Here is a 24,062-nt window from a genome sequence, read left to right on the forward strand (position 1 = left end):
TGTTCTGGTCTCTGCCCAGAACATGAGAGCCTTATGTACCTGGCTCTTTCAAGAGAGGTGACATATGCCTTGGGATGATGGCCTTACCTCTAAGACACTTGACATTTAAAAAGGATTGTTCTAAAAAAATAATAATAATAAAAAGGATTGTTCTTACAAAATATTTAATGGCTACAAAATAATACTTATAATATATGTATAAAAACTGAGTACGCTATAATCCTCTGCACCCACATCCTAGTGTAAGAAGGAGAACATCACTTTTGTCTTTTAAGAACCCTGCATTTCTGTCTCTGCTCTATCCCTTTCTCTTCTCTCAGAGGTAACCACTACCCTGAATATTACATTTATCATTTCCTTCAAATTGTTTATTTTTGCATGTTTGTGAGCTTTAGATAAATAGAATTATTCTATATTTTCCCCAATATTTGCTTTTTCATTCATTTTTATTGGTATAGTTTCCATTGTATGAATCAAGCAAAAACTTGTTCTATTTCAGATGGCAATAGTTTCCAGTTTTTTGCTAATTACAAACAATGCTGTTATGAATATTCTTTTTAATATTCTTGATGCAGTCAGTGAGTTTTCCTAGGTTTATCGATGAGAGGTTAGGTGGGTCACAGTAATGAACATCTTAAGCTTTACTGGATGATGCCAAATTGTTTTCCAAGGTGACTGTATCTATCATAACAATTTGTAATCCCAACAGTAATGCTTCATGCTTCAACTGTTAGACATCCTCACCAATACATGATGCTCACACATTTTGATTTGTTTTCAGATCTGTAAAGCATTATCTCATTGTGGTTTAATATGCATTTCTGAATTTCTAATGGTATTTAACATCATGATTTATGTTTATTGCCTATTTCCACTCTCTTTTTTGAAAAGTGCCTAATTGAGTCATTTGCCCATTTTTCTTCCTAATTTGTAAGATTTCTTTATATATCCTGGGCATTAATTTTTAGTTTAACAAATCCTTTGTTAAGCATAAATATATCTTATCTCTCCAGCTAAACTTCTAGTCCTGGAGGTAGAAAATAGGGAAAGAGAGTACAGAAAAATAGATCAGACCAGGAAGGATCCTTTAGGGTTGTCTAGCTTCTAAGTCGTGTCTGATTCTTTTGTGACCCCACGGGCTTATCCCCCAGGCTCCTCTCTCCATGGGATTTCCCAGGCAAGAATACTGGAGTGGGTTGCCATTTCCTTCTCCAGGGGAAATTCTCAACCCAGAGGTTGAATCCGAGCCTCCTGCACCTCCTGCATTGGCAGGCAGATTCCTTACCACTTCCCTGAGCTATTAGGGAAGCTCCTTCTTTAGGGTTACAACTTGCTATTTATCCCTTGTATTTCTCTCATCGGTCAAAGTGCTGGAGGCAGAGAGAGAGCCCTGTATGTGCCCTTCAGTGAAGCGAAGATTTTTCAAGAGTCCAGGAGGGAAGGTTACAGTTTGCCTTTGTTTTGCTTTTCTTTTTTCAAAAACCAATCACAACAAGGCAGATTTCACAACAAGGCAGATTTCACAACAAGGCAGATGAAGAATGCTGTCAGGTTATGATACATCCAGATGAGGGCGTGAACACGTGGAGGTGAACTCGCCGCTCTCTTCGGTGGTTGGTTCGGGGAAGTTTCTTTTGTCCCAGGTGTTGCCTTGTGGTTTCCTGCACGTGTGCGGTGTCTCTCCAGCTTCATGGAAAGCTCTCTGAACGGCCAGATTCCATTGGTTTCAGTCTCTCTAGGCCTGGCACTCAGCAAAGTGCTCAGTTCTCTTACATACTTACCTACAAGGCCACAGAAATGCAAAGTTCCGCCGCTGTACTAGGAACTACAGTCGGGGAGGCAGGAATGCGCAGTGCACTGAGTGGGTCTCCTGCCTGTCTTCTGTGCGCTTAAGGAATCTCCGGAGAACGTGTCTTCGGTCGGGAAGTAGGGATCCGATAAACGTTTTAGAGGAGTCTTTGGGTGAGGTGGGCAGAAGCTTAGGAGACCTCAGTGGGGTCGCCCTTTGCTTCCTGTTGGGCTTCACAGGGGCTGGGACGGGGATCCGCAGGACTTTGGCACCTGTTACTGGAGGTGTTGCAATAACGGGGTGCAAGGTCAACACGTGCGCTGGGCGCCACGGCCCAACGCAGCCAGCAGAGAGAGCCCGGGGGCCGCTCCCAGCTCCGGCGCACCGGTGCGGGAGCGATCCCCCCACTACCCAACAGAGGTCCCTCCTCGCGGCCGGACGACCCTCGGAAGCGGTGGGTGACAACACAGGGTCCCAGTGAGCTGCCACAGGGCTGGGGCGGGTCTCGAATCACCGAGCTCCAGGCGCGTCAAGGGCGCCCGCTCCTGATTGGCCGGTCGAGGGGCTTACGGACCAGGAGCTCAGGGATTGGCGCAACCGGAGGCCAGAGTCGGAGTAACTGGACTCCAGGCGGCTGGTCGCAGTCCCGGAGCCTGAAGGGCTGGCGTCGGCGCCCGACCTAAAGTCCAGGGAAGGAGCCTGGCCGGGACGCGCGCACCATGCCCTACCTGCTCATCAGCACCCAGATACGCATGGTGAGTACCCGCTGCCCGTCCCTGGGAGTTGGCTTTGGGCCCCGGGCGGGGGGACGCTGCCGGCCGCACCTTGGCGCCTCCCTCCCGGGCGACGCCTGCGGGTGCCGGGACGCGGAAGCCGCCTGGGACACGCCCCCGCGGGCGGCGGAGGAGGTTGGAACTCGGACCCTGCCTGGGCCCTTCCGGCCGCCGAGCCCCTCCAGCGCCGGGAAAGGGGACTACGTGCGTGCGTCCCCGCCACCCAGGAGTTCCGGGCGCCTGCGGCTCAGGTCCTAGCTGCCTGCGGGAGGTCGAAACCTCTGAGAGACTCAGTCCTGCTCTCTCAAGCGCAGCAACCATTGCCCTACACAGAGCCGCTCCGCCGGGCAATGGGGGGTGAGAGGAATGGACGAACCTAAGGAAAAGAGGTTTGAAAAAGAAAAGGATGTGCTACGACACTGAGACAGTGGCCCGCCTACAGCTACGACCTGCGCCCTTAGGCATTCCAGGAAGAGCTCTTCTGAGACCTTAGAAAAGAAAGAAGAAAGAACCCGGACATGACCAGGAGGGTTAGAGGTGTGAGAACATCCATTCAACAGTAAAGCCACGCCCCTTTCCCTGGGCACAGTTTCCTCTGCAAAAAGAAGGTGCTGACTGTACAGAATGTGACTGGGTCCCCAACCTGGGCAGCAGGACGCTCGTCTGCCCCCTACCTCTCCAGTGCTCCGGTGACCCATCTGGACGTACATGGTTCCCTAGAGATGCAGGAAATAGCAGATGAGCTCTCCACTGGATGGGAGAAGTCTTGGCAGTGGTTTAAGAGCCAGCCAGCTGTGCAGATGGTAAAATGTAGACTCCTGGGTCCCTTCCCAGATCTCCGGAAGCACTCTGTAAGCCTGGAGTTTGGGAATTCAGTGCTTCTGAAGCCATTTTTTAAACGAGCAGTTTCATTGGTATATGATATATATAACCACAGAAGTCACGAATTTAAAGTGTACAGTTCAACAGGATTGGGTTTTGGTTTGTTTTGGCTTATTCAGAATTGTTCAACCATGACCATAAACAATTTTAGAACATTTAGAACAATTTTCCTCACCTTAAATAGAAACCCTATACCCAAACTCTGAACCTTAGCTGTCACTCATTTCCCCTGGGCCCCTCAGCCCTAGGTAACCACTCGCCTACTTTTCATCATAATATATGGTCTTTGGCCTCTTTCACTTACATGATGTTTTCAAGGTTCATCCGTATTGTAGCATGCATCAGTACTCATCCCTCTTTATTGTCAAATAAAATTCCACTGAAAGGCTATATCACATTTCATTTATCCACTCATCAGTTGACAAACATTTCAGTTGTTTCTACTTTTTGGCTACTATGAATAATGCTACTGTCTGTGCAAGTTTTTATGTGGACATACATTTGCATTTCTCTGTTCTCTGGGTGATTCTGATACAGATACATGCAGTGGTGCCTGGCATGAAGGTGCCAGTGTTGGGCACTGCCCAGTCCAGCCCAGAGGGGTCAAGGAGGCCTCACATTGCTCAGTCTGATGACTGACGGACTCCACCCCTTCCCAGCTTGTGTGTAGCCCCTAAGATTCCTTCCCTCTTCCTCCAGCCTTTAACTGAAGTGGGCTCAGATAAAGGCTAACTGCATACCTTGACCTGGCAGACAGCCAAGCAGCCTCTGTGGCTTACCTTGCAGGAGGTGGGCCCCACCATGGTGGGCGATGAGTACTCAGATCCAGAACTGATGCAGCATCTGGGGGCCTCAAAAAGAAGTGTCCTGGGAAACAACTTGTAAGTAGTAGCATTCCTAAGACTCTTCTCCCCAGCAGCCCCGAGGCCTGTCTTTGTTCCATTTACACAAGAAAATGCCCCTGCCCAGCCTCAGGACCCCTCTGCCTGTATCCTGAGGATCTGTCCTCTGTAGGGTGGGTCCCATTTGCAGCCTCACCACAGCCCCCCAGACTTGCTCTGAGAGCTTTTCCATTGGTCCTCCCTTCACAAGGGAGCCCCTGGACAAGGTACCAGGACAGAGTCCAGTCCCCTGAGTATAGACTTCTGCTAGTGCACTGCTTCTTGCCTTACCCTTTCATCTCTAAGCTGAATCTCATGAAGGCCAAGACAGGCACAGAGAAAGACTCTGGCTTGAAGAGCTGAATGAGTAACAAAGCTCAGCCCTAGAAACAGGATGCCTGGGTCCTGCTTCCAGTTCGGCTGCTGCCTGGGGACTTAACCACTTCCCTCGGCATCCTTCACCCCAGCTCCAAGTCTTAACAGTGACCATTAATTCTTCTTCTACCCCTCATTCCTTCCTACCCAGTGGACAGGGAGAACCCTGTCCACACAGGCTAGAACTCCTAAGAAAGGTCACCAGAGTGTACCCCAGTTGGGAAAGAGGAGGTGAGCTGGCCTTAGCCCCTTGGTCAGGATTGCAGGGCTGAAGCCAACCCCATCCCTTTGCCATGAGGCTTTTGTCTCTGAGATGCCCAGCCTGGGGCTTGAGCTCTTTATCTACCTGATGGCCCTTCAGAATCAATTAACCCTGAAAGAAGGGAAACCAAGCACTCTCCATCCTAGGGGGCAGCACCCACAGCCAGGAGCTCTTGAAGGCCAACCTTATTGCTCCAGGACTACAGGACAGCCAGGCAAGAGGACAGAGGCCTGGGGGATGGCCCTGGGAAAGGAGGCTGCTCCCTCTAAATCGGCAGTGACCCAGGGCATGTGGGCTATTCTCAGACTAACAGAGGTGTTACTATCTGCATGACATCAGAAAAGCTGCTTTACCCCTCTTGATTCTCTTACAAATAAAATGGGAATAACAGTATCTCCCTTAGGTTGTTAAGAGGAATAAATGAGATGATGCAAAGAGCTAAGCAGGAGACAGAGCAGGGAACATTTGCAGAAGGCCACCTGCAAACAGCAGTCCTGCTAGGAGTACTCGTGACCAGGCCAAGTCTGCAGCAGATACTAGGTTTGTACGCGGGGCTGTGCTGTGTTCCCTCTCATGCCACTCTCCTTCTCTTCGCAGCTCTGAGTACTACGTGAATGACCCTCCTCGAATAGTCCTGGACAAGCTGGAGCGCAGGGGCTTCCGTGTGCTGAGCATGACAGGGGTGGGCCAGACGCTGGTGTGGTGCCTGCACAAGGAGTGACCCTCCCACACTGAGGAGCGCCAGTCACCCCTTCTTTCTAGTGGCTGCCATGGACCCTGACCCCAGGACCCTGCCTTGCTCACCGCCCTGCCCCTTCTTCCCAAATCGTCCTTCTCCTTGGCCCAGCACCACTGGGCAGTGAATGGCCTTCTCTGAAACCTGTCTCGAACAGTGTGGAAGGGTAGGGCCCCTGGCCCTAGTGCCCTCAGCTGCCCCTCCAGCTTCAGGCCAGGCGCAGGCCCTGGAGGAGGCCCTGTTCTATCAAAAACTGAGGGGCTGATGAGCCAGGCTGCCCCTGGCAGGGAGCTGGGTACCCCTGTGGAGCATGGCTCCAGGACTGGGTGGGTGGGGCCTGCATAGCTAGTCCAAGCCAATAAAGGGCTGTGATGAGAGGTTGCTCCTCTGCTCTGCTGGCCACTGACTCTCACCAAGTGGAGCGCCTCCCTGGGGTCTGCCCACTCCCTGGGAGGGAAAGCCAGGCCTGGGCGGAGCCCAGAAACCAGGACCACGCTTGGGTAGGCCCACACCCTATACCTATGTATGCAATAGAGGTAGATTCTTAAAAAACAGAAAGTTTATTGGTGATGTTTAAGAAAAAGCTGTGGGAGGGGAGGGCTGGAGGCATGAGGTTACGTGGGCTGCCCCGCCTGGTCCTCCTGCTGCATCTGGGCGATCAGCTGCTGCCTCTCAGCTGCCTGGCGCATGCGCATCATGACAAGGCTCTCGTAGTCCCTCTCGGACACCACCGAGCCCTGGGGACAGAGGGAGACAGGGAGGGATCAGGGTGGCAGGGCAGTGTCCCACAGACTCCAGGCTTGGAGGCGGGGCCTAGGCAGAGCTGCCACCAACAGTCAAGGAGAAGGCTGCCCGGGAAAGGGAGGACCCTGGAACATCCCGCAACCCCAAGCCACCCATATTCCCTCACAGCAAGCAGGCCTTTGGCGCCAGGCCAGCTGCTCAGCTGCCTCCCTCCAGCCGATCAAGCAGCTGCCACCCCACCCCGCCTCCCCCTCTCCCAGGCCCTTCACATCTGCAGGCAGCTCGGTGACTCACTTCTCATGCTCTAGCCAGGCCCTGGTCTCCCTCATGTCCTCCACCCCATGGTTTCTGCCTTCCACCAGTTCCCAGGGAAGAGGGTTTATTGAAGGTGCAGAAATATACCGGCTCTGCCAGGAGGAGGTGAGAGCACTGCCCCCTCCCAGATGCCCTCCCTTCCTGTGGTCTGGCTCCTGCTAAGGACACAGAGGGAGCCCCACCCTAGGAGGAGAGGGAAACAAGAGGCCAGCCTGCCTCCTAAAAATACACACCGGGGCTCCCGGAGGGCAGGGCCCTGGCTGCTTCTTTTATGATCTTGCCAGCACAGTGTGAGAGATTAAAGAGGGCAGTATTTTAATAATCAAAAGAATAATAAACAACCACCTCAGTAGGCCAAGGCTGTGGGCTGGAGAGGTGGCTCTGCAGGAGAGCCCCGAGCCACCGACCTCATGCCCTGATAAGGTCTGCAGTGGGTCTTAGATCCACTTCCTCCCTCCTTGCAGCTGAAGCTGTGTGAATACAGGTGAAGCCCACCAGAAGTGGCACAGAAGCAAGCCAGGTCAGGGGGTGCTGCAGAGCAGAGAGCTTCTTGTAGCACCCCAAGCTGGTACACCTTCACGGAACAAGCCAAGAAGAAAGTTTGGTGGTCAGTGACCCAGGGAATTAGAAGGGAGTGGCTAGGGTTAAGATGCTAGGCCCTGGCCAACTGGTTTGAGTCGGGGATGTACGGAACCAGGAAGTGTTACTCAGCCCAGATCCCCCTGTTCCTCCCAACAACCCCACGCCTCCTCCTCTCTCCCAAGCTGCAGCAACTTCAAGGAGAGTTGCCCTCTCCGCCAGGCCCACCTCTTAGGCTTGGCCCAGCCCCTTCCCCAGAGGACAGACCCCAGATGAGGTCCACACAGCCTGACAGGAAGGTAGGACCCTGGCCCTCAACTGTCCTTTCCTGCCCTGAGGCCATCTGGGTAAATCAAGGAAGGGTGAGGAAACAGCAGCCAGGTTTGATGTCAGGCCAAGGGGAGGTCAGTTCTCCCGTCCCCAAGGTAATGCTGCTCTGCTGAGAATACCTGAAGTCACCCTTGGCACGCCCCTGGGAGGAGCCAGAGCTTTATAGGTGCAGGGCTGCCCACCCTTAGCACACCCTCTGCCTCTTTCCTCCTCCCCATCCCTGCGGGTTCTGCTAATGAGGGCCTGTCACTGGGCCCCAGGTCTGAGTCACCCACACCAGTGACAGGTCCCTTCCTTCCCCAACAGTCATTCCACAAGCCTGTCTTTCAGTCAACTCCCACCTCTGAGTTCCTCACTCCAGACACACAGGAGCTGGAGAGCCAGGCTGCCCACCAGGGCCCAGAGCACCGGGGCTGTGGAGGAAGTGGAGGCAGTGTGGTGACACAGAGCAGGGCTGCCCGGACAGCCCCCAGAGGAATCTACAGCTCCCTGGTGCCCCAGGGTGTCGGCCGCGCAGCCCAAACCCCAGTCTGCAGATGCTGCAATTACCTCAGAGCCTGAACGCGACTTCCCACCTGACTGAGTCAACTGAAGACAACAAAACATCTCCACCGCCACACGCAGAGTCACAAACAGCCAAGCCAATAATCACAGTCGGAGCTACCAGCGGAGAGGCCGGTCCCCTGCCAGGGCCAGGGAGAAGCCAGCAGAGCCGCTGAGAAGCCCAGCGCCACGGAAGACAACGCAGCCCTCATCTACCACAGCTGCCCGAACTCCAGCTCCGTAAGTGCTGTTTCCTCCTCCTGGGGTTTTTCCACTATCCTACCGAGTAACCGGGCCACTCCTGCCCCTCTGGGAAACTCCTGTCGCCAGGCACTCCCAGCTCTCGGCTCTCCTGGACTGCCCTGCACGCCCTCTCATCATCCAGGATGCTCGCCCACGCTTCGTGCTGAGCTGAAACCCGGAGGCCTCTGCTTCTGCCCTCGAGGGCTGCCTGATTCTCGCTCTTCACTGCTCCAGTGGGGCCCGATGGTCCCCAGCTGCCGTTGACCAGGCTTCTGAGGTACCAGGCTGGTCTGAGGGCTCCCCAGGGCCCCATGGAGACTTGGCGCAAAGGCTCCTTCCGCAGCCCCTCCTTCTTCAAGCGGCTGAGCCTGGGGCGGCCGCGGAGACTCCGGCGACAGGGCAGCGTGCTCAGTCAGGCCAGCACGGCTGGGGGGGACCATGAGGAGTACAGCAACAGAGAGGTCATCCGGGAGCTGCGAGGGAGACCGGATGGCCGGCGCCTGCCACTGTGGGGGGACGAGCAGCCCCGGGCCACCCTGCTGGCCCCGCCCAAACCGCCGCGTCTCTACCGGGAAAGCTTCAGCTGCCCCAACATCCTAGAGGCCCCCTCCGCAGAGTACACTGCCGCCTACTCTGCCACCCTGCCCTCCACGCTCTCCGTGGCAGACACCCTCCACCGATCCTCCGAGGAGGACCTTACGGACACGCCCCCCTTCCAGAGGACACCTGCTCCGGACCTCAGTGATCCCTTCTTCTCCTTCAAAGTAGACCTGGGGATTTCACTTCTTGAGGAGGTTCTGCAGATGCTGAGAGAGCAATTTCCCAGTGAGCTCAGCTTCTGAATGGGAGGAGGGTGGGCAGAGGTGGGGTGACTGAAAGAGGTGGGAGCCTGGGGACCCAGAGAAGAGGGGACAGTCGAGGATTAAGGTAGGGATAGAAATCCAGGTCCCTGCCTGCCCCTCCCCCAACCCCTGGGGTCCTGAACAGTTCTCTGAATCACCCCATGGTGGAGGGACAGAGGTATAGAGGCAAGCCAGAAATGTGAGGGGGGTGCCTGCTGGCAGGAGCCCTGAAGACAGCTAGCTAGGCTGGGAAGGGAGGCCACGCCTGCAGCCACAGGGGCCAGGCAGAGGCCTGGGTGGAGGCAGAGGGACAGCGGCATAAGGGCAAGTCTCGGAGTGGAGGACACAGACTGGGCTCAAAGATGGGTGCGCTGTGCCAGCTCCTACATGTGGCTGTTTAAAGTCACACTAATTAAAACTAAATACAATAAAAAAGTCATCCCAGTCACACTAGCCACATTTCAAGTGCTCAGCAGCCACATATGACTAAGGGTTACCACACTGAACGGCAAACGGTGAACATTAACGTCACTGGAGAAAGTTCTGTTGGGCCACACAGGCCTAGACCATAGCCTGGTGGGGGTAAGGGAAGCATATGGGGCCTGCCAGGGAAGGGAGAGGCTTGTGGGGTAGGAAGAGTGAGGCTGGGGGAGATACAGAGAGTAACTCAGGAAAAAGTCCAAAGAAATCACTAGCAGGAAAGGGGGCGTGAGACTCAAAATGCCAACACGGCTGCCCGGAGCACTCCCTGGAGCCCAAGGAAGGAACTCGAGGGGATGTCAGGCACAGACAGCTTCAAAAGAGAGGCTCTGGGGAATTCTTGGAAATATTTGTGATAGGAGCCCTGGGGAAATGCAACGAAATATAGTACAGTTTTCCCTCCATCCTGCACCCATGAGAATATGGGAGGTCTGATCAGGGGACGGACACAAAGCTCAAGGCTGTTACAGTGAAGAGGCACAGCTGGTCTCCAGAATCACCACCAAGACCAAGGAGCTTTGCTCAAAGACTCTGATGATGGGGGTTGCGGCGCTGCCCTGACGCCTGGCCAGAAGATCTGGAGCCGGAGCCTGGCTGGCGGCATGTGGTTCTGGCACACACTACCTCCACGATGCAAGCCTTATGGGCTCCCCGTTTCTACTCTGTGTGCATGTGCCGATCGGAAAGCTTCCCTGGGGGTGCAGATGATAAATAAAGTTCTTTATTACATAGCCTATGGCGTGTCATCTGGGGCTGTGAAATGCTGGGACTTACCAGGGATGAGGGGAGAGAGAAACAGTCTCTAAAGAGTCCCAGGTCAGGCTCAGAGCAGCTCCCTTTCCTCCTCTGTCCAGGGTCTGGGACACACTCCAGACAGTACCCCATCCTCACGGGTGAGGGCCATGTCAGAGAGCAGGGGAACACGCCAGAGGCAGTGGGAGCAGAGCCCTTGCTGACCTGCTGAGGGGCACTCTTCACCCCAGAGGGGCTGGAGCATATCAGCCTGAGGCACAGACCCCCAGACGCTTCAGAGAAGGGAGAGCTCTTGCCCCACCAAAGCGGGGGCTGGTGTGACCTGGGCCGGGTGTGTGTATATATATATATGTGTGTGTATGGGGGAGGAGTGAACACAAGCCTTCGTGGGTCTGTGGGGACTAAGAGCTGGTACGCGGTGTGTGTCAGCTCAAGTCTGTGCTTCCCCCCAAGAGTCGGGCACCAGGTAGCACCTCAGTGTCGGCAGCGTAGCCAGTGTTATTTCTAAAGAGGAGATGTTGCCTCTTGACAGTAGGTCCCTGTCTGGGACAGCCACAGACACACCTGGAAGGAAGCTGGCGAAGGAGGCAGCCACCCTCCTCACCAGCCCTTCCCTGAAGTACCGGGTCATCTCAGCACCAAATGCTTCACACAGCAACCAAACAACCCACAGGCCAGGGCACCTTTGGATGATGATGAGAGCTCCCAAGGGAGACTAGAACACAGAAAGTAAGGCCTAAGAGTTGTGGGTAGGGTAAGCCAGCCTGGCGAGAGGCAGCAAGGAATCACAGTCCTCCTGCTTGGGTGAGCAGACCTGCCAATCTCTCTGTGGTCCTGATGACGGGTTTGTGAGGAAAGGGCCCTGAGAAGAGCCCAGATAGGAAGAGACACCCCGAAGCTTGAGTAGGCCCAGAACAGTGAGGCCCGGCTCCTTACCCGGGACAGTCCTGGGTGGTTGTGGCCCATCGCACTCTGGGGCCGTCCCTCCAACCAGGAAATCTTCAGAGGGTTATCAACCAGGCCCACTTCATTCTGGACAGCCAGCTCCTGTCAAATACAACAGCCAGTCCCAGTCCCATCATTCCAGTCAGCTACACAGTGGTTCTCTCTACCCCTACAGAAAGAACCAGAACCAGCCCTCTCATCCTCCAAGCAAAGTGGAGCAGCCTTCACGCAATGGTGTGCTGAAGCTCTGACCCTCCTCATGGGAAACGTGAGTCTTCTGACTAGGCAGTAGGGGAGGGGAGAAGGCTCTGTGAAGGTCCCAACCTGGAGGCACACTGGCTTCCAGGGGAGGGTGAGGGGTGTGGAGCCAGGCAGTAGGAAATGACACCATCTCTGGAACATTCTCCTATTCATTCCTTCACTCACTGTGTCTCCTCTCCTAGGACCTGTGGGCCTCAGGGAAATCTTGGCTCTAAGCTGGCCCAAGGAGTGGGGACACCTAAGCTCAGAGGGCCCACAGAATTGAGTTCCTCCCCTGGAATGGCAGGGCTGCTGGTGGACCCCAAAGCCCCACAGAGCACTCACCGCAGCCTTGACGGTTGCAAACTCTACCACAGCAGTGCCTGCCTTCTTACTGGAGAGCACCAGGTCGAGCACTTCTCCATACTGTGAGGATAAGGGGTCCCAGTAAGCATGGCCCAGCCTTCAGAACAGCCCAGCTCACACTGGAGATAAGCCTAGGCCACCCAGAAGCAACCAGGTCATTTTGGGTTGGGGATAACCTGTTGTTGCTAGGTTCCCAGAGAGGGGATATCAGAGATGGGAAAGAGAGGTTTTTGTGTTTTTTGTTTTTTGTTTTCCAGGAATGCAGGAGACAGCAAAGGAGAGCTGGGCAGACATGGGGATTCGGACCAGCAGAGACGCACAGCTGCCTCTATGATTGAAGGAGATGGGGAGGACGGAGCTTTAGTGCCAGACACCCACCTCCTCTCTCCCCATACACCCAGCCAAGCCCCTCACTTCTAAGGATGACAAGGGCTGGATCTGGCTGGAGGAGGCACATGGCAACACGAGTGACTGGAGGGCCACGGCTCAAGCAGAAGTCTTTAGACTATCCTGTGGCTTATGGCTTCCCTGGTAGCTGAGCGGTAAAAAGATTCGCCTGCAGTGCAGGAGCCACAGGTGAAAAGGGTGCAATCCCTGGGTGGGGAAGATTTCCTGGAGGAGGGCACGACAATCCACTACAGTATTCTCGCCTAGAAAATCCCATGGACAGAGAAGCCTAGCAGGTTCCAGTAAATAGGGTTACAAAGAGACCCAACTGAAATGACTTACCACATGGTTTACGGCACAGAAAAAAAAAAAAAGGCAGGTAGAGATGTGAAGGAAGGTTAGGCCTGGAGATCCTGAGGTTTGGGCTACGTGGGGACTGAGATGATGGGTAAGAAGGAAGTCAGCAGAGCAGACCTTCTGAAAGAGCCGCAGGAGGACATCTCTGGAATAGCCACCTTGTGACTCAGCTTCCTTCTTGCTCTTCCACTTGAGCTGAAAAGACAGCAGTTGGGGCCACCATTAAACACTGACTTCTCAATAGGACCAGACCCTGCACCTGAGCAGACGCCCCTCTGGCCTTCAAGGCAGCGGTGATCTAGGGAGCATCCCCCAGAAATGCATTCCCCTTGGAAAATGGACAGGCAGGAGGCCTGCTCGGCCAGTCTCAGGGCTCTTATAGAGCCTATAACATGCTCTCCTTCAAGGGGCCTCAGGGAGGGCTGCCCTGCAGCCTTCAGGGCTAAGAGCAGCCTTTCACAGCCAGCTCTGATGGGCCATCCTGACGCCCAGGCCTTGGGACAACGGAAGGATGGCATGTGGGCGGTGGTGTGGCTTCCAGAGATCCAGTGTCCCCACCACAAGCCCTGGTGTCCCCAGAAGCATCTCTTCTTGCTGAGAGGAGGCAGTGTGAGGTGGCCTGTAGACCCTGCAGGGCTCACCTTTAGCTTGGGGGTTTCTTTGCTTTCAGGATTTTCTGCCATTCCTAGAAAATTTAGGATAATTAGCAAGATAGAATGTGATGGAGAGGTTCCCCCGGGGAGATACAGTCTGGAAAAGATCACTCTTGTCCAAAAGCAGTGCCCCGCCCTGCTGTGGAGCCTGGCAGGGCAAGTAGGAGCAATCCTACCCTCACCCCCAGCTGCCACCTTAGGGTAGCAGCCCAGCTGCCTGCTGGAGGCCATGATCAGCACTCCACCAAGGAGGGCTGTGAATGCCTCCTGGGAGCAAGAGACAGAGGTATAGACCTCACAGTTCTACTGAAACAAAGTGTCCCAGAGCCTTCCTCGCCCTGCCCTGGTGATCTGCTCCAAAAATAGAGCCAACATAAATGCGGCCAGGAGATCTCAGGCAGAGGGAAAGCCAATAAGCCCCAGAGAACTGTAAGAAAGAAAAGGTGGCATGTGTCCAAGTGGGGTACCCAGAGGGTTCCAGCAGGTAGAAGCTTCCCAGATCAACTTCACCGAGCAGCCAGTGTGGCCACTGTGAGCCACCTCAGAGTGGGAGGCTGGTGTGGGGGCCAGACTCTTACCTCTCAACCTCTGCTCCTGTTCCTGACGTATCTGCTCCCGGATCAGCCTCTGCTGTTCCTCCAGCTGCCGGGAACCCTCTTCTCGCAGGCGTTCGATCTGCAGAGCGGGGGTTGGGGAGGGTGACAATTCTGTGCAGATCCAATTCCAGGTTGGCTCACCTTGCAAAGGTCCCTGGGAAGTTCCACCTGCAAGCTAGGCTCAGCAACCTGTGGGTGGGACAGACGACCCAGATCCCACAGGGGAAGGTGGGAAGGGCACACCCACCCCAGCCACAGCAGCCTCTAGTTCCACCGGCCTCTTCCTCCTGCAGATGGTTGCAGGGCCTGGACGCTCACCTCCTGCTCTAGTGTCCTGGCGCTCCCGCTTTCCTCCTCCTCCTCGCTGCCGAGGGCCTGGGCCTGCCGCTCCCGGGCCTCCAGGTCTAGGCACAAGGGTTGAATGACCCAATGTCTGGTCTAAGCAGTTTCCACATGGGCCCAGCCCACCTGGCTCTGGCTGCTACCCCAATGTCTCATGTAGCATAAACCCATCCAGTAATTCTGCCCCCTCCCTCCATGTCCATGTGCTCCCAGATTCATTTCCATTGAGAAAAGTTGTCACAAGGAAGAGTATAGGCTCCAGCTGAGTAGCTGGGGTCTGGAAGAGTTATAGCAGCTCCTGCTGACCAAGCTGGTTCTCTGAACAATGAAGAAGGTGTGGGTGGGTGCTGATGTCAGCAGCCCAGGGCCATGGGTCAGGGCTGCCAGTGGGTGGAGCCGCCGGCCTCTGTTCCTGCGGTTTGGCACCACAGCCTGTGACCTTGCCTTGGCTTCAATGCTCTTTCCCACCACTGTGCTTGAGTTTCTACTGTCTCCTCTACCTGCCCCTCAACGCACATTTACCAAGCCTCACTGCAGACCCAGCTACAGGGACAGCAGCCTCCATGCAAGGACATCACCCCAGGGCCTGGAGCCCTTCCCACCTTCCAAGAGAAACCTGCCTGTGGCTCTGTCCCAGGTCAGCTGCTGCAGCAGATGCTTCTCCCAGGTCTGGGACTCACTGCTTTCTTTTCTGTTCACTTTACTTACCTAAACTCCAGGTTTGTTTGTTTTTGATGGATGTACGGGGATGGTGTATGTGCATAATAAATAAACGGATATGAAACAGGCAAGATGAAGGGGAGAAAAATTGAGTGAAGAATGCCTGAACCAATCTTGTGGGGGTAATGAAAATGTTCTAAAATTGATTTAGAGTCATAGTTGCACCATTTGTTAAATTTACTAAAAATCACTGAGTTGTTCGCTTGAAATGGGTGGACAATAGGATATACAAAATAATGTCAATAAAGCTGTTTTTCAAGAGGCAAATGTCTGGCTCTCTTTGGACCCTTTTGAGGGGATTTCAGAGTGAGAACTCTGCGTGGAACTTGGACAAATGACACAGGTAAACGACAGCACGGCCAACAAGGACACTGACTGTGCTCGTGCTGTGTGGGTTCAAATCCTGGTTCCAGCACGTTCTTATCTTTTTGGTACCTTAGCTTCTTTTGTTTATAAAATAGGTTTCGTAACACCCAGCTCTTTGGATAGTTGTGATAATTAAAGGAGGCAGTAAAACATCTGTCACAATGCTTAGCTATTAGCACACCTAGTCATTGTTATTATTCCTAAGACTGTCCTTCAGGAGCCACCCCTGAGAACCGGGTTGTGCCCAGGACTGGGGCCCAAAGCTCTGAGTGGCTGGAACTGAAGCTACAGGAGCAAAGGTGGCGGAGCTGCATAAAAACAACCCAGGTAAACCGCAGGGCGCCGGCACCACGATGCCACCTACCGAGCTTTACTTTCTTCCTTCTCTCATCAAGTTTCTGGGTCCTCTCTGCCGCCTGCTTCCTGGCTTTCCTGACCTTGTCATACGCAGCCTGGCAGAAGGAAGGAACACAGGGGCAGTCAACGGGGTAACACACACAGCGCCAGGCCTCCTCCCTGGCCCCGCCTCTAGCCCTAGAGCTAGTGAGGCTGTCTGGTGACAGTCTCCAGGCGAGGACAGCATGGCCGAGTATAGAGGATGAAGCACACAGCAGTCTCTAAATGTAGGGGACAATTCAGACAGAGGAGGATGTGCTTACCCTGGCGGCAGCATCGGTCAGTACCTCCAAGGCCTGAGAAAGCTGGTGGAAGAGTTCAGCTGAACAGAGAGATCAAAAAAGAGAGAAGAGAAAAGTACAGTTAGACTTGGTGACAGTGTGCTCCCTCAGAAAAGCGCCTCAAAGAAGCCACAGGCGGCTGGAAAGGAAGACATCGACAGGTGCCCAACCAACAAAAAAGGGTAAGCATATCAGCAACTGATCAGACGCCCTTAACGTGTGAAGTGCAGCCGCGGGCCCAGTGCCCAAAGTCGGGCTGTATGCGTTGACCTCCATGGCACTCACAGCACATCCAGGTGGGTTGGGCTCCTCCCCACGCCGAGGAGAGGCTCACCTGCTCTCGGATTATCCGGGTTTTTGTCTGGGTGGCAGGAGAGGGCCTTCTGTCTATATGCCTTCTTCACCTGGAAGAGACAAGATTGGGTTATTCATTCTCGCACCCCAAGACGGACAGGAAAACACTGGTAACGGGATAAGGGAAATCCAGGGAGGGCTCTGCATCGCTACAGGAAGGTTGCCACACTGAAACAGTCATCTCACAACCACAGTGGAGATCTTCAGTGGAAGCAAAGGCTATGGAGGAAGCTGAAGGCTGCCCAGCAGCAGGGTTGGGCCTGCTTCCTGCCGAGCGCCTAGTCTCACCTCTGTGGATGTCAGAGGCTCCTGGCAGGGGCAGATTCCCTCTAGCCACCCAGAAACAGGCACTCACACAGTCTTAGTGTAATGTAATGTAGGCCAGGGCAACATTTCCGCAGGGAAACTTAGCCATCAACATTTTAAATGTACTTTCTCTTTGACTTATTATGGAATTTGGACTTGCAGAAGCATGCCAAAATAAATATACAAGGATGCCCACTAAAACATAGTTTATATAAGCCCCAAAGTAAAGCCAACCAAAGTCTCCAGCAACGAGGAGACTCACTTAAGATATCGCCATAGACAAAAGTCTGTATGTGCTGTCCAGAAACATCCTCAAGTCCTCATTACAAGAAAGAAAACTGATTAGGTATGATGACAAACAGAAAATCATTATGTTCTACACCTGAAACTAATCCAACGTGATGTGTCCATTATACCTCAACTTAAAAAAAAAGAAAGTATCTTCAAGGTACAGTGCATTTAAAAAAACAGGGCTTAGAACAGTACATATTAATATGATAATTTGGGGGTTAAAATAAACCAAAAATAAAAGAAATGTAAATAGTTAGAAACACTCAAGCATGTGCAAGCCTTTGTTTTCCTTTTTTCCTCACAGCAATCACAAGAAACAGTGGTTTCTTTCGGAGAGAAGCTGAAAGTGGAGGGGAAAGAAACATTCACTTCTCATTGTATACTTTTCTGTGGTTCTAATTTTCAAATCTTAAACTAGTCTTTATTATTATTTTTTTTATTGATAACAGGGGTTATCTTGGTGGGAAAGCTATGGTCGATTTTTAGTTTTCATCTTTGTACCTCTTTATTAAAAAGAAAATAAGTATTATTTTTTATATTAGTAAAACTAAATAAACATAGCTACCAAGGTTCTCTTTTGAATATTCCCCACTCAGAGCACAAAACCCAGAAATCCTCTGCTTTCTGAGGCCTTGCCCTCACTCTGCCTGTATATGTTACCTACTGCTCAAATCTCTTGGGAGGAGAAGCCTCTAGCCCAGAACCTCTACCAGTAGCTGAGCAGACTGGCTCTCCAGGCTTCCTATGGGGAACCAATAAACATTTCAATCCAAAGTGTGCTAGAAAAGGGCCTCCAGAGGCAAACAGCCAGCACCCCCAGGGGAGGGTCTGTGGCCCAGTGCCGGCTGCACCTTCGGCTACAGCTAGCCCAGGACCTCTGGGGTGTGCTGCCACCTGCTGGGCCAGAGCTGGAACCACACCTTCACTTGCCCAGGCAAGCAAGCCCATCTATTAATAGCTCTCCTGGCTGAGCCTGAGGAAGCAGGAACCACTCCCAGCACAGGCTTTGGCAGAAAGTGTAAAAGTCCCTCCCTGGCCCCTAACCTTCCCAACAGCCCACTTATGTTCACCTCTTCACCCCAACCTAGGTCTTCACCAACAATAACAAAATCCAGCTTTTTTTTTCACTATTTGTTGTTCAGTCACTCAGTCGTGTCTGACTCTTTGCCACCCCATGGACTGCAGCTCACCAGGCTTCTCTGTCCTTCACTATCTCAAACCCATATCCACTGACTCAGTGATGCCATCCAACCATCTCATCCTGTCGCCCCCTTCTCCTCATTAAAAATAATAATAAGGGAAGAGGAGGTGACAGTTTCATACAGTCTTACATTTGACATGTCATCTTTTACTCTTGAGGCAACTTATCATTTGTCATTCCTCCCTTTACTCTTTCTTTTCCCTTCTCCATTTATGCCTAGGGCCTTATTTCTTTTTCACTTTAAACCAAGCCTTTATTATATACTCTTTATATTTGCAGGTTTCCCCCATGGCTCAGTAGTTTAAAAAATCCACCTGCTAATGTAGGAGAACAAGTGTCTTTTGTTTTTCAATAAGTAAAACAATACAAAAATATATAAAGAGAGAGAGAACTAAAAAGCTAGTGTTCTTTCCCTATTTCCCCAGCCCTCTTTTCAAAGACCTTCCCCCTGATCATTCCAACAAACAGAAGTCCCTGGGATTTGTTTCTGCCTCTCTGCCCCCACCTCTCCTCGCTCTCTGATCCCAGGCGCTGTGTCTGAACTGGTTGAGAGGAAGAGGAAGGGAGAACAGGGTGTCTTTTGCCTCAATTTGCAACACTGCCCTCAGGACCAGGATTAGCAGGCATGCCCTACAAAGGCTGAATTTTGTGGAAGATGGTTTCTTTTGTATCATGGAGCTCTTTTAAAGTGTTACGTATTCTTTTTTGTAAATGCGAAAAAGGACAATAAGAGGGAGGGAAGGAGTAAATAGTAGGAATAGTAGGAAATATTAAATAGTAGTAAATAGTAGGAATAGTAGGAAAGCAAAATAAGAGGCAAGAGGGGGTTAGGTGGTAAAACACTCTTCATTTTCTTTTCTTGCTTTAGAGAATGCTTTATAGTTCTTTATTCTAAAGGAATGATATTAAATAGCTTTCTGTTTTATATTTCATTTTAATGCTCTATATCAGAATTTTTTTTAACTTAAACAGGAAAATTGTTCAAACAAAAAAACCTAATTATATAATAATGGGAAATTAATCTACATATATTAGTTTGTTTTCTCATCAATTCTCTTTCCAGAATATGTTCCTTTGACAAATGTCTTTAACAGTCTCGTCAGATTTCATTTGAAGCAACAGTATAACTAGACCAAGGTCACCTCAGTCCCCATCTGGGTGGACCCCCATCTTACTCCCACCCCTCCAGCCTCCCACACACTCAACATCTATAACCAAACACAACTGCCCCAATCAACTTGATGTATCCTGGACCTCTATCCCCTCAAGGCCTAGCCTGGGCCTCCATTTCCAAATCACCCCTTGAAGGTGTGAGGAGCTGAACATTCTGTATTTAGGAATCCTATTGAAAAAAATTACCAGTCTCATGCCAGTGGCCCGATGAGTAAGGGGAGAGGTGAGGTCAGAAAGGCAAGGGCATGCTGGTATTCATTCTTGGAGAGGAATGTCTACAGATAGGAGGGGAGCTCTCTGAGAGCCCTTTGGTACAGCACCAAATCTACCCCACCTCCTGGGTCCACTCATGGAGCATGGAGAATACAGAAGGACTGAGCTGAAGCTGGGGATACAGAGAATAATCAGGAATTTCCCTGACACTGAAGAGGAAGGACACTGCTTAGCAAGGAAAATGGCTATGAAAACAATGAATTATACTACAGTTGTAAGATTCCTTAAGTGAGGTCCCTAAGAATGGAAAAAAAAAGAGAGAGAGAGAGAGTTAATTTTAGCCTTAAAGGCCTCACACAGGAGATAACATCTGAGCTGGATCTGAAAGCTGAGTAATAGTTCTCCAAGCAGAGCCAGAAAGGGCATTCAAGACAGAGGGTGTGGAAGAACCTGACTTCCCTTCAAGCCCCAAACCAGCTCAGAAGAGAAATATGTTTTCCTTTAATGAGGAAAAGGTACTGAGAACAGAAAAGGATGTGAAAAGGCAGAGACGTGGTTGCAATAAAACATGGAAGTAAAAATGTTTTTGTCAAAGAATATTTTAATTTAAAAAAAAAAAAAAAAACCTTTGACCAAAGAAAAGTAACAGAAGAAAACCAGGGAAAGAATAAAATTCACACAAACAAGTTTTAAAAACACAAACTTGGGATGAAGAGATGCTCGGGAGCGAGGGCACACATGAAGGCAAAGAACGCAAAACTGGCCTGAGAAGAGAAAGGCCTAAAGGTGACTCAGGTGTGACACTGAAAATACAAGAAACTTAGCATGGTTCATGAGGTATGTGTCATTCATAAAACAGAGAGTGGACCAATTAGAAGGAAAAGCCCCACAGTGCATACGAGCAGGGCCAGATGTGGAAAGCCTTCTAAGATCAAAAGTGATGAATCAGGATGAATGACTAAAGAGGTTTTAGGGGTCTCCAAGCCCAAAGAACTTGAACCCTAAAGTTCTCTTTGAGCTAATGAAAGTTTGTCGTGAAGCACAAAGACAAGATTAACGGAACATATAAGCATGGCCAAGAAACAAACAGTAATAAAGGTAAAAATTCAATGTATGGTAAAAAGTATTACTAAAATCCAACATAATCAGTGAAAAAAGTTAGTTCTTCATCTCAAGCCATATACCAAAATAATTCCAAATAGATTTAAAAAAAAAACTCAATACAAAAAATGAAACTAAAAGAAAATGATGAGACTATTAATCTACTTTTAGTGTGGGGAAGAAATTCCTAAGCATTAAAGCAAGGGAAGGAATCACACATACATGCACACACATGTACACGTACACAAAATGAATGGATTTACAATGAAATTTTTTAAATTTATCTAAGCAAAAAATCATAGACAAAATTAAAAGATGAGGGGGGTGGGAGGGAGGCTCAAGAGGGAGGAGATATATATATACTTTCAGCTGATTCACACTGATGTACAGTAGAAATCAACATAACATTGTAAAACAATTATCCTCCAATTAAATATAAAAAAGAAGTTAAAAACACATGAAAAGATGCTCAACAACACTCATTATTAGAGAAATGCAAATCAAAACCACAATGAGGTACCACTTCACACCAGTCAGAATGTCTGCGATCCAAAAATCTGCAAGCAATAAATGCTGGAGAGGGTGTGGAGAAAAGGGAACCCTCCTACACTGTTGGTGGGAATGCAAACTAGTACAGCCACTATGGAGAACAGTGTGGAGATTCCTTAAAAAATTGCAAATAGAACTACCTTATGACCCAGCAATCCCACTGCTGGGCATACACACCGAGGAAACCAGAACTGAAAGAGACACATGTACCCCAATGTTCATCGCAGCACTGTTTATAATAGCCAGGACATGGAAACAACCTAGATGTCCTTCAGCAGATGAATGGATAAGAAAGCTGTGGATTGTGTATACACAATGGAGTATTACTCAGCCGTTAAAAAGAATTCATTTGAATCAGTTCTGATGAGATGGATGAAACTGGAGCCGATTATACAGAGTGAAGTAAGCCAGAAAGAAAAACACCAATACAGTATACTAACACATATATATGGAATTTAGGAAGATGGCAATGACGACCCTGTATGCAAGACAGCAAAAGAGACACAGATGTGTATAACGGACTTTTGGACTCAGAGGGAGAGGGAGAGGGTGGGATGATTTGGGAGAATGGCATTCTAACATGTATACTATCATGTAAGAATTAAATCGCCAGTCTATGTCTGACGCAGGATACAGCATGCTTGGGGCTGGTGCATGGGGATGACCCAGAGAGATGTTATGGGGAGGGAGGTGGGAGGGGGGTTCATGTTTGGGAATGCATGTAAGAATTAAAGATTTTAAAATTTAAAAAATAAAAAACTTTAAAAAAAATAAAAAATAAAAAAAAAGAAGTTAAAAAAGAAAGGACAAAGGAAATGATAACTGAGAGAAGTATGTGCGTGATATCTTTACAAAGACGCCATGCAGAAAAACAAAACACAAGAAAAAGACAAACTACAAGAAAACAGAGAACATGAAAAGAGAATCATAGAACATAAATGGTTGACATGAAAAATGTTCAGCCTCACACATAAAAATTAAGTCTTTTTCACCTCTCAGTTGACAACAAGGAAAACAAAGGATGGTATTTAATGTTGGTGGCTTTGTGGTGAATATGTAAATTAACACAATGATTCTGGTCTGTCTGGGTTTTTTTTGTCTGCAACCAGTGGCTTGCGGGATTTTAGTTCCCTGACTAGAGATCAAACCCCTGCTCCCCACCCGCTGCAGTAGAAGAGCTTAACCCTACCACTGGACTGCCGAGGAGTTTCTTATACAATGATTCTGCAAAGTAATCTAGCAGTATATATCAGGAAGCTTTGACAAGTGCAGACCCTTTGATCCAGCAAGGCCTCTTCTAAAGAAATACTTACAAGTTTATACAGTATTTATAAACACTGTTGTTCATTATAGCATATTTATAAAAGAAGAAGTCAGAAATAATCTACATTCCAAAATGGTTGCTAGCATCTACCATGTAGCAAGCTCTTTCTGAAGTGCTTTATATACAGTAACTTACTTAGCTCTATTTTTCAAAAATAGGATTTCTCTCCTTTTTAAAAAAAAAAAATCTATTTTGTTTATTTAGCTTTGTCGGGTCTTAGTTGTAGCATATGGGATCTCTTGGTTGTGGCGTGTGAACTCTTAGTTAGGGCAAGCAAACTTTAGCTGTGGCATGAGAGATCCAATTCCCTGACCAGGGATCAAACCTGGGGCCCCTGCATTGGGAACAGAGAGTCTTAGCCACTGGACCACCAGGAAGTCCCAGTAACTTACATAACTCTTAACACGTTCCTATGAGGTAGAAATTATTATCCTCATTTTACAAATGAGAAAACTGTGACATAATGAAGCAATCATTATGATACTGAAAATCCATTCAATGAAAAACTATGCAATCATTATTTCAGACAATAACTGTTCTATTCTAGCCATATACCATAGGAAAAACTGTGGCTCCCAATCACCCCCTGCCATCAAAGAAGGAACAGGGAGTCTGGACTTCCACCCTCACTAGCTATAACAAAGCACCCCAAACCTTTTGCCAGAGTTGTGTCAGAGAAGGCCAAGAAGGGAGTTCACACTCACTAGATGAAAATATAAAAAATATTTCTGAAAGAGAGCATTACAGTTGACATTTACTTTTCACAGTGAGCTTGTATTACTTATCACATCAAGAAAAAAAAATTGTTCAAACAAACAAATAAACAAACATAATTAGCCAGAGCAATTAGACAAAGTAAAGAAATAAAAGGCACCCAGGATTCCCATGGTGGTCCAGTGGGGAAGAGGCCACCTTGCAATGTAGGGGACACGGGACTGATCCCTAGTCAGGGAACTAAGATCCCACATGCTGTGGGGCAACTAAGCCTGTGCGCCACAACTACTGAACTCACTCAAGATCACCAAAGACCCTTGCATGACACAACAAAGATCCCACAGGTCACAACTAAGACCCAAAACAGTCAAATAAATAAAATTTTTTAAAAAGAAAGAAACAAAGTGTATCCAAATCAAAAAGGAAGAAGTTAAACTGTCATTACTTGCAGATGACATACTGTATACAGAAAACCCTAAAGAGTTCAACAAAAAACTGTTAGAATAAAAGAATTCAGTAAAGTTGGCAGGATACAAAATCAATGCACAAAGGTCTGTTGTATTTCTATGCACTAACAATGAACTATCAGAAAAGAGAAATTAAGAAAACAACTCCATTTACAATTTCATCAAAAAGAATATAATATCTAGCAATAAATTT

The 24,062-nt window shown here is 49.8% G+C and overlaps 3 protein-coding genes and 1 long non-coding RNA gene across 4 annotated transcripts in view; 3 read left to right on the forward strand and 1 right to left on the reverse strand.

Annotated features, from left to right (window-relative positions):
• The first annotated feature begins 464 nt into the window (after positions 1-464).
• Positions 465-6,256, forward strand: GCHFR (GTP cyclohydrolase I feedback regulator). Its single transcript, XM_069597851.1, has 3 exons — positions 465-2,544; positions 4,231-4,325; positions 5,560-6,256. Exons 1-3 carry the CDS (start codon positions 2,509-2,511, stop codon positions 5,681-5,683), a joined length of 255 nt encoding a protein of 84 aa, XP_069453952.1. The 5' UTR covers positions 465-2,508; the 3' UTR covers positions 5,684-6,256.
• The window catches only part of DNAJC17 (DnaJ heat shock protein family (Hsp40) member C17), a 29,831-nt gene continuing 12,008 nt past the window's right edge, over positions 6,240-24,062 (reverse strand). The window contains exons 2-11 of the mRNA XM_069597831.1: positions 16,511-16,580; positions 16,159-16,217; positions 15,864-15,951; positions 14,390-14,475; positions 14,054-14,150; positions 13,464-13,507; positions 12,940-13,017; positions 12,058-12,138; positions 11,464-11,574; positions 6,240-6,435 (exon numbers count right to left, since the gene is read on the reverse strand). Coding sequence (XP_069453932.1) covers positions 6,313-6,435; positions 11,464-11,574; positions 12,058-12,138; positions 12,940-13,017; positions 13,464-13,507; positions 14,054-14,150; positions 14,390-14,475; positions 15,864-15,951; positions 16,159-16,217; positions 16,511-16,580 — 837 coding nt within the window. The 3' untranslated portion in view covers positions 6,240-6,312. The remainder of the gene's footprint in view (positions 6,436-11,463; positions 11,575-12,057; positions 12,139-12,939; positions 13,018-13,463; positions 13,508-14,053; positions 14,151-14,389; positions 14,476-15,863; positions 15,952-16,158; positions 16,218-16,510; positions 16,581-24,062) is intronic.
• Positions 6,352-10,508, forward strand: C7H15orf62 (chromosome 7 C15orf62 homolog). The gene is made up of 2 exons (XM_069597850.1): positions 6,352-8,449; positions 8,595-10,508. Exon 2 carries the CDS (start codon positions 8,764-8,766, stop codon positions 9,292-9,294), a length of 531 nt encoding a protein of 176 aa, XP_069453951.1. The 5' UTR covers positions 6,352-8,449; positions 8,595-8,763; the 3' UTR covers positions 9,295-10,508.
• On the forward strand, positions 10,666-12,717 carry LOC138444379 (uncharacterized). The gene is made up of 2 exons (XR_011258441.1): positions 10,666-11,740; positions 12,336-12,717. It is a non-coding gene; the product is annotated as an uncharacterized lncRNA (long non-coding RNA).

The sequence above is a fragment of the Ovis canadensis genome, chromosome 7 (genome assembly GCF_042477335.2).
Source record: "Ovis canadensis isolate MfBH-ARS-UI-01 breed Bighorn chromosome 7, ARS-UI_OviCan_v2, whole genome shotgun sequence".
NCBI lineage: Eukaryota > Metazoa > Chordata > Mammalia > Artiodactyla > Bovidae > Ovis > Ovis canadensis.

Bases quoted from the DNA above. Each gene is read 5' to 3' on its own strand.
- GCHFR (XM_069597851.1), top strand. From the start codon at position 2,509: ATGCCCTACCTGCTCATCAGCACCCAGATACGCATG. The intron at 2,545-4,230 runs GTGAGTACCCGC...CTTACCTTGCAG, and splicing joins TCAGCACCCAGATACGCATG to GAGGTGGGCCCCACCATGGT. The intron at 4,326-5,559 runs GTAAGTAGTAGC...TTCTCTTCGCAG, and splicing joins AGTGTCCTGGGAAACAACTT to CTCTGAGTACTACGTGAATG.
- C7H15orf62 (XM_069597850.1), top strand. From the start codon at position 8,764: ATGGAGACTTGGCGCAAAGGCTCCTTCCGCAGCCCCTCCTTCTTCAAG.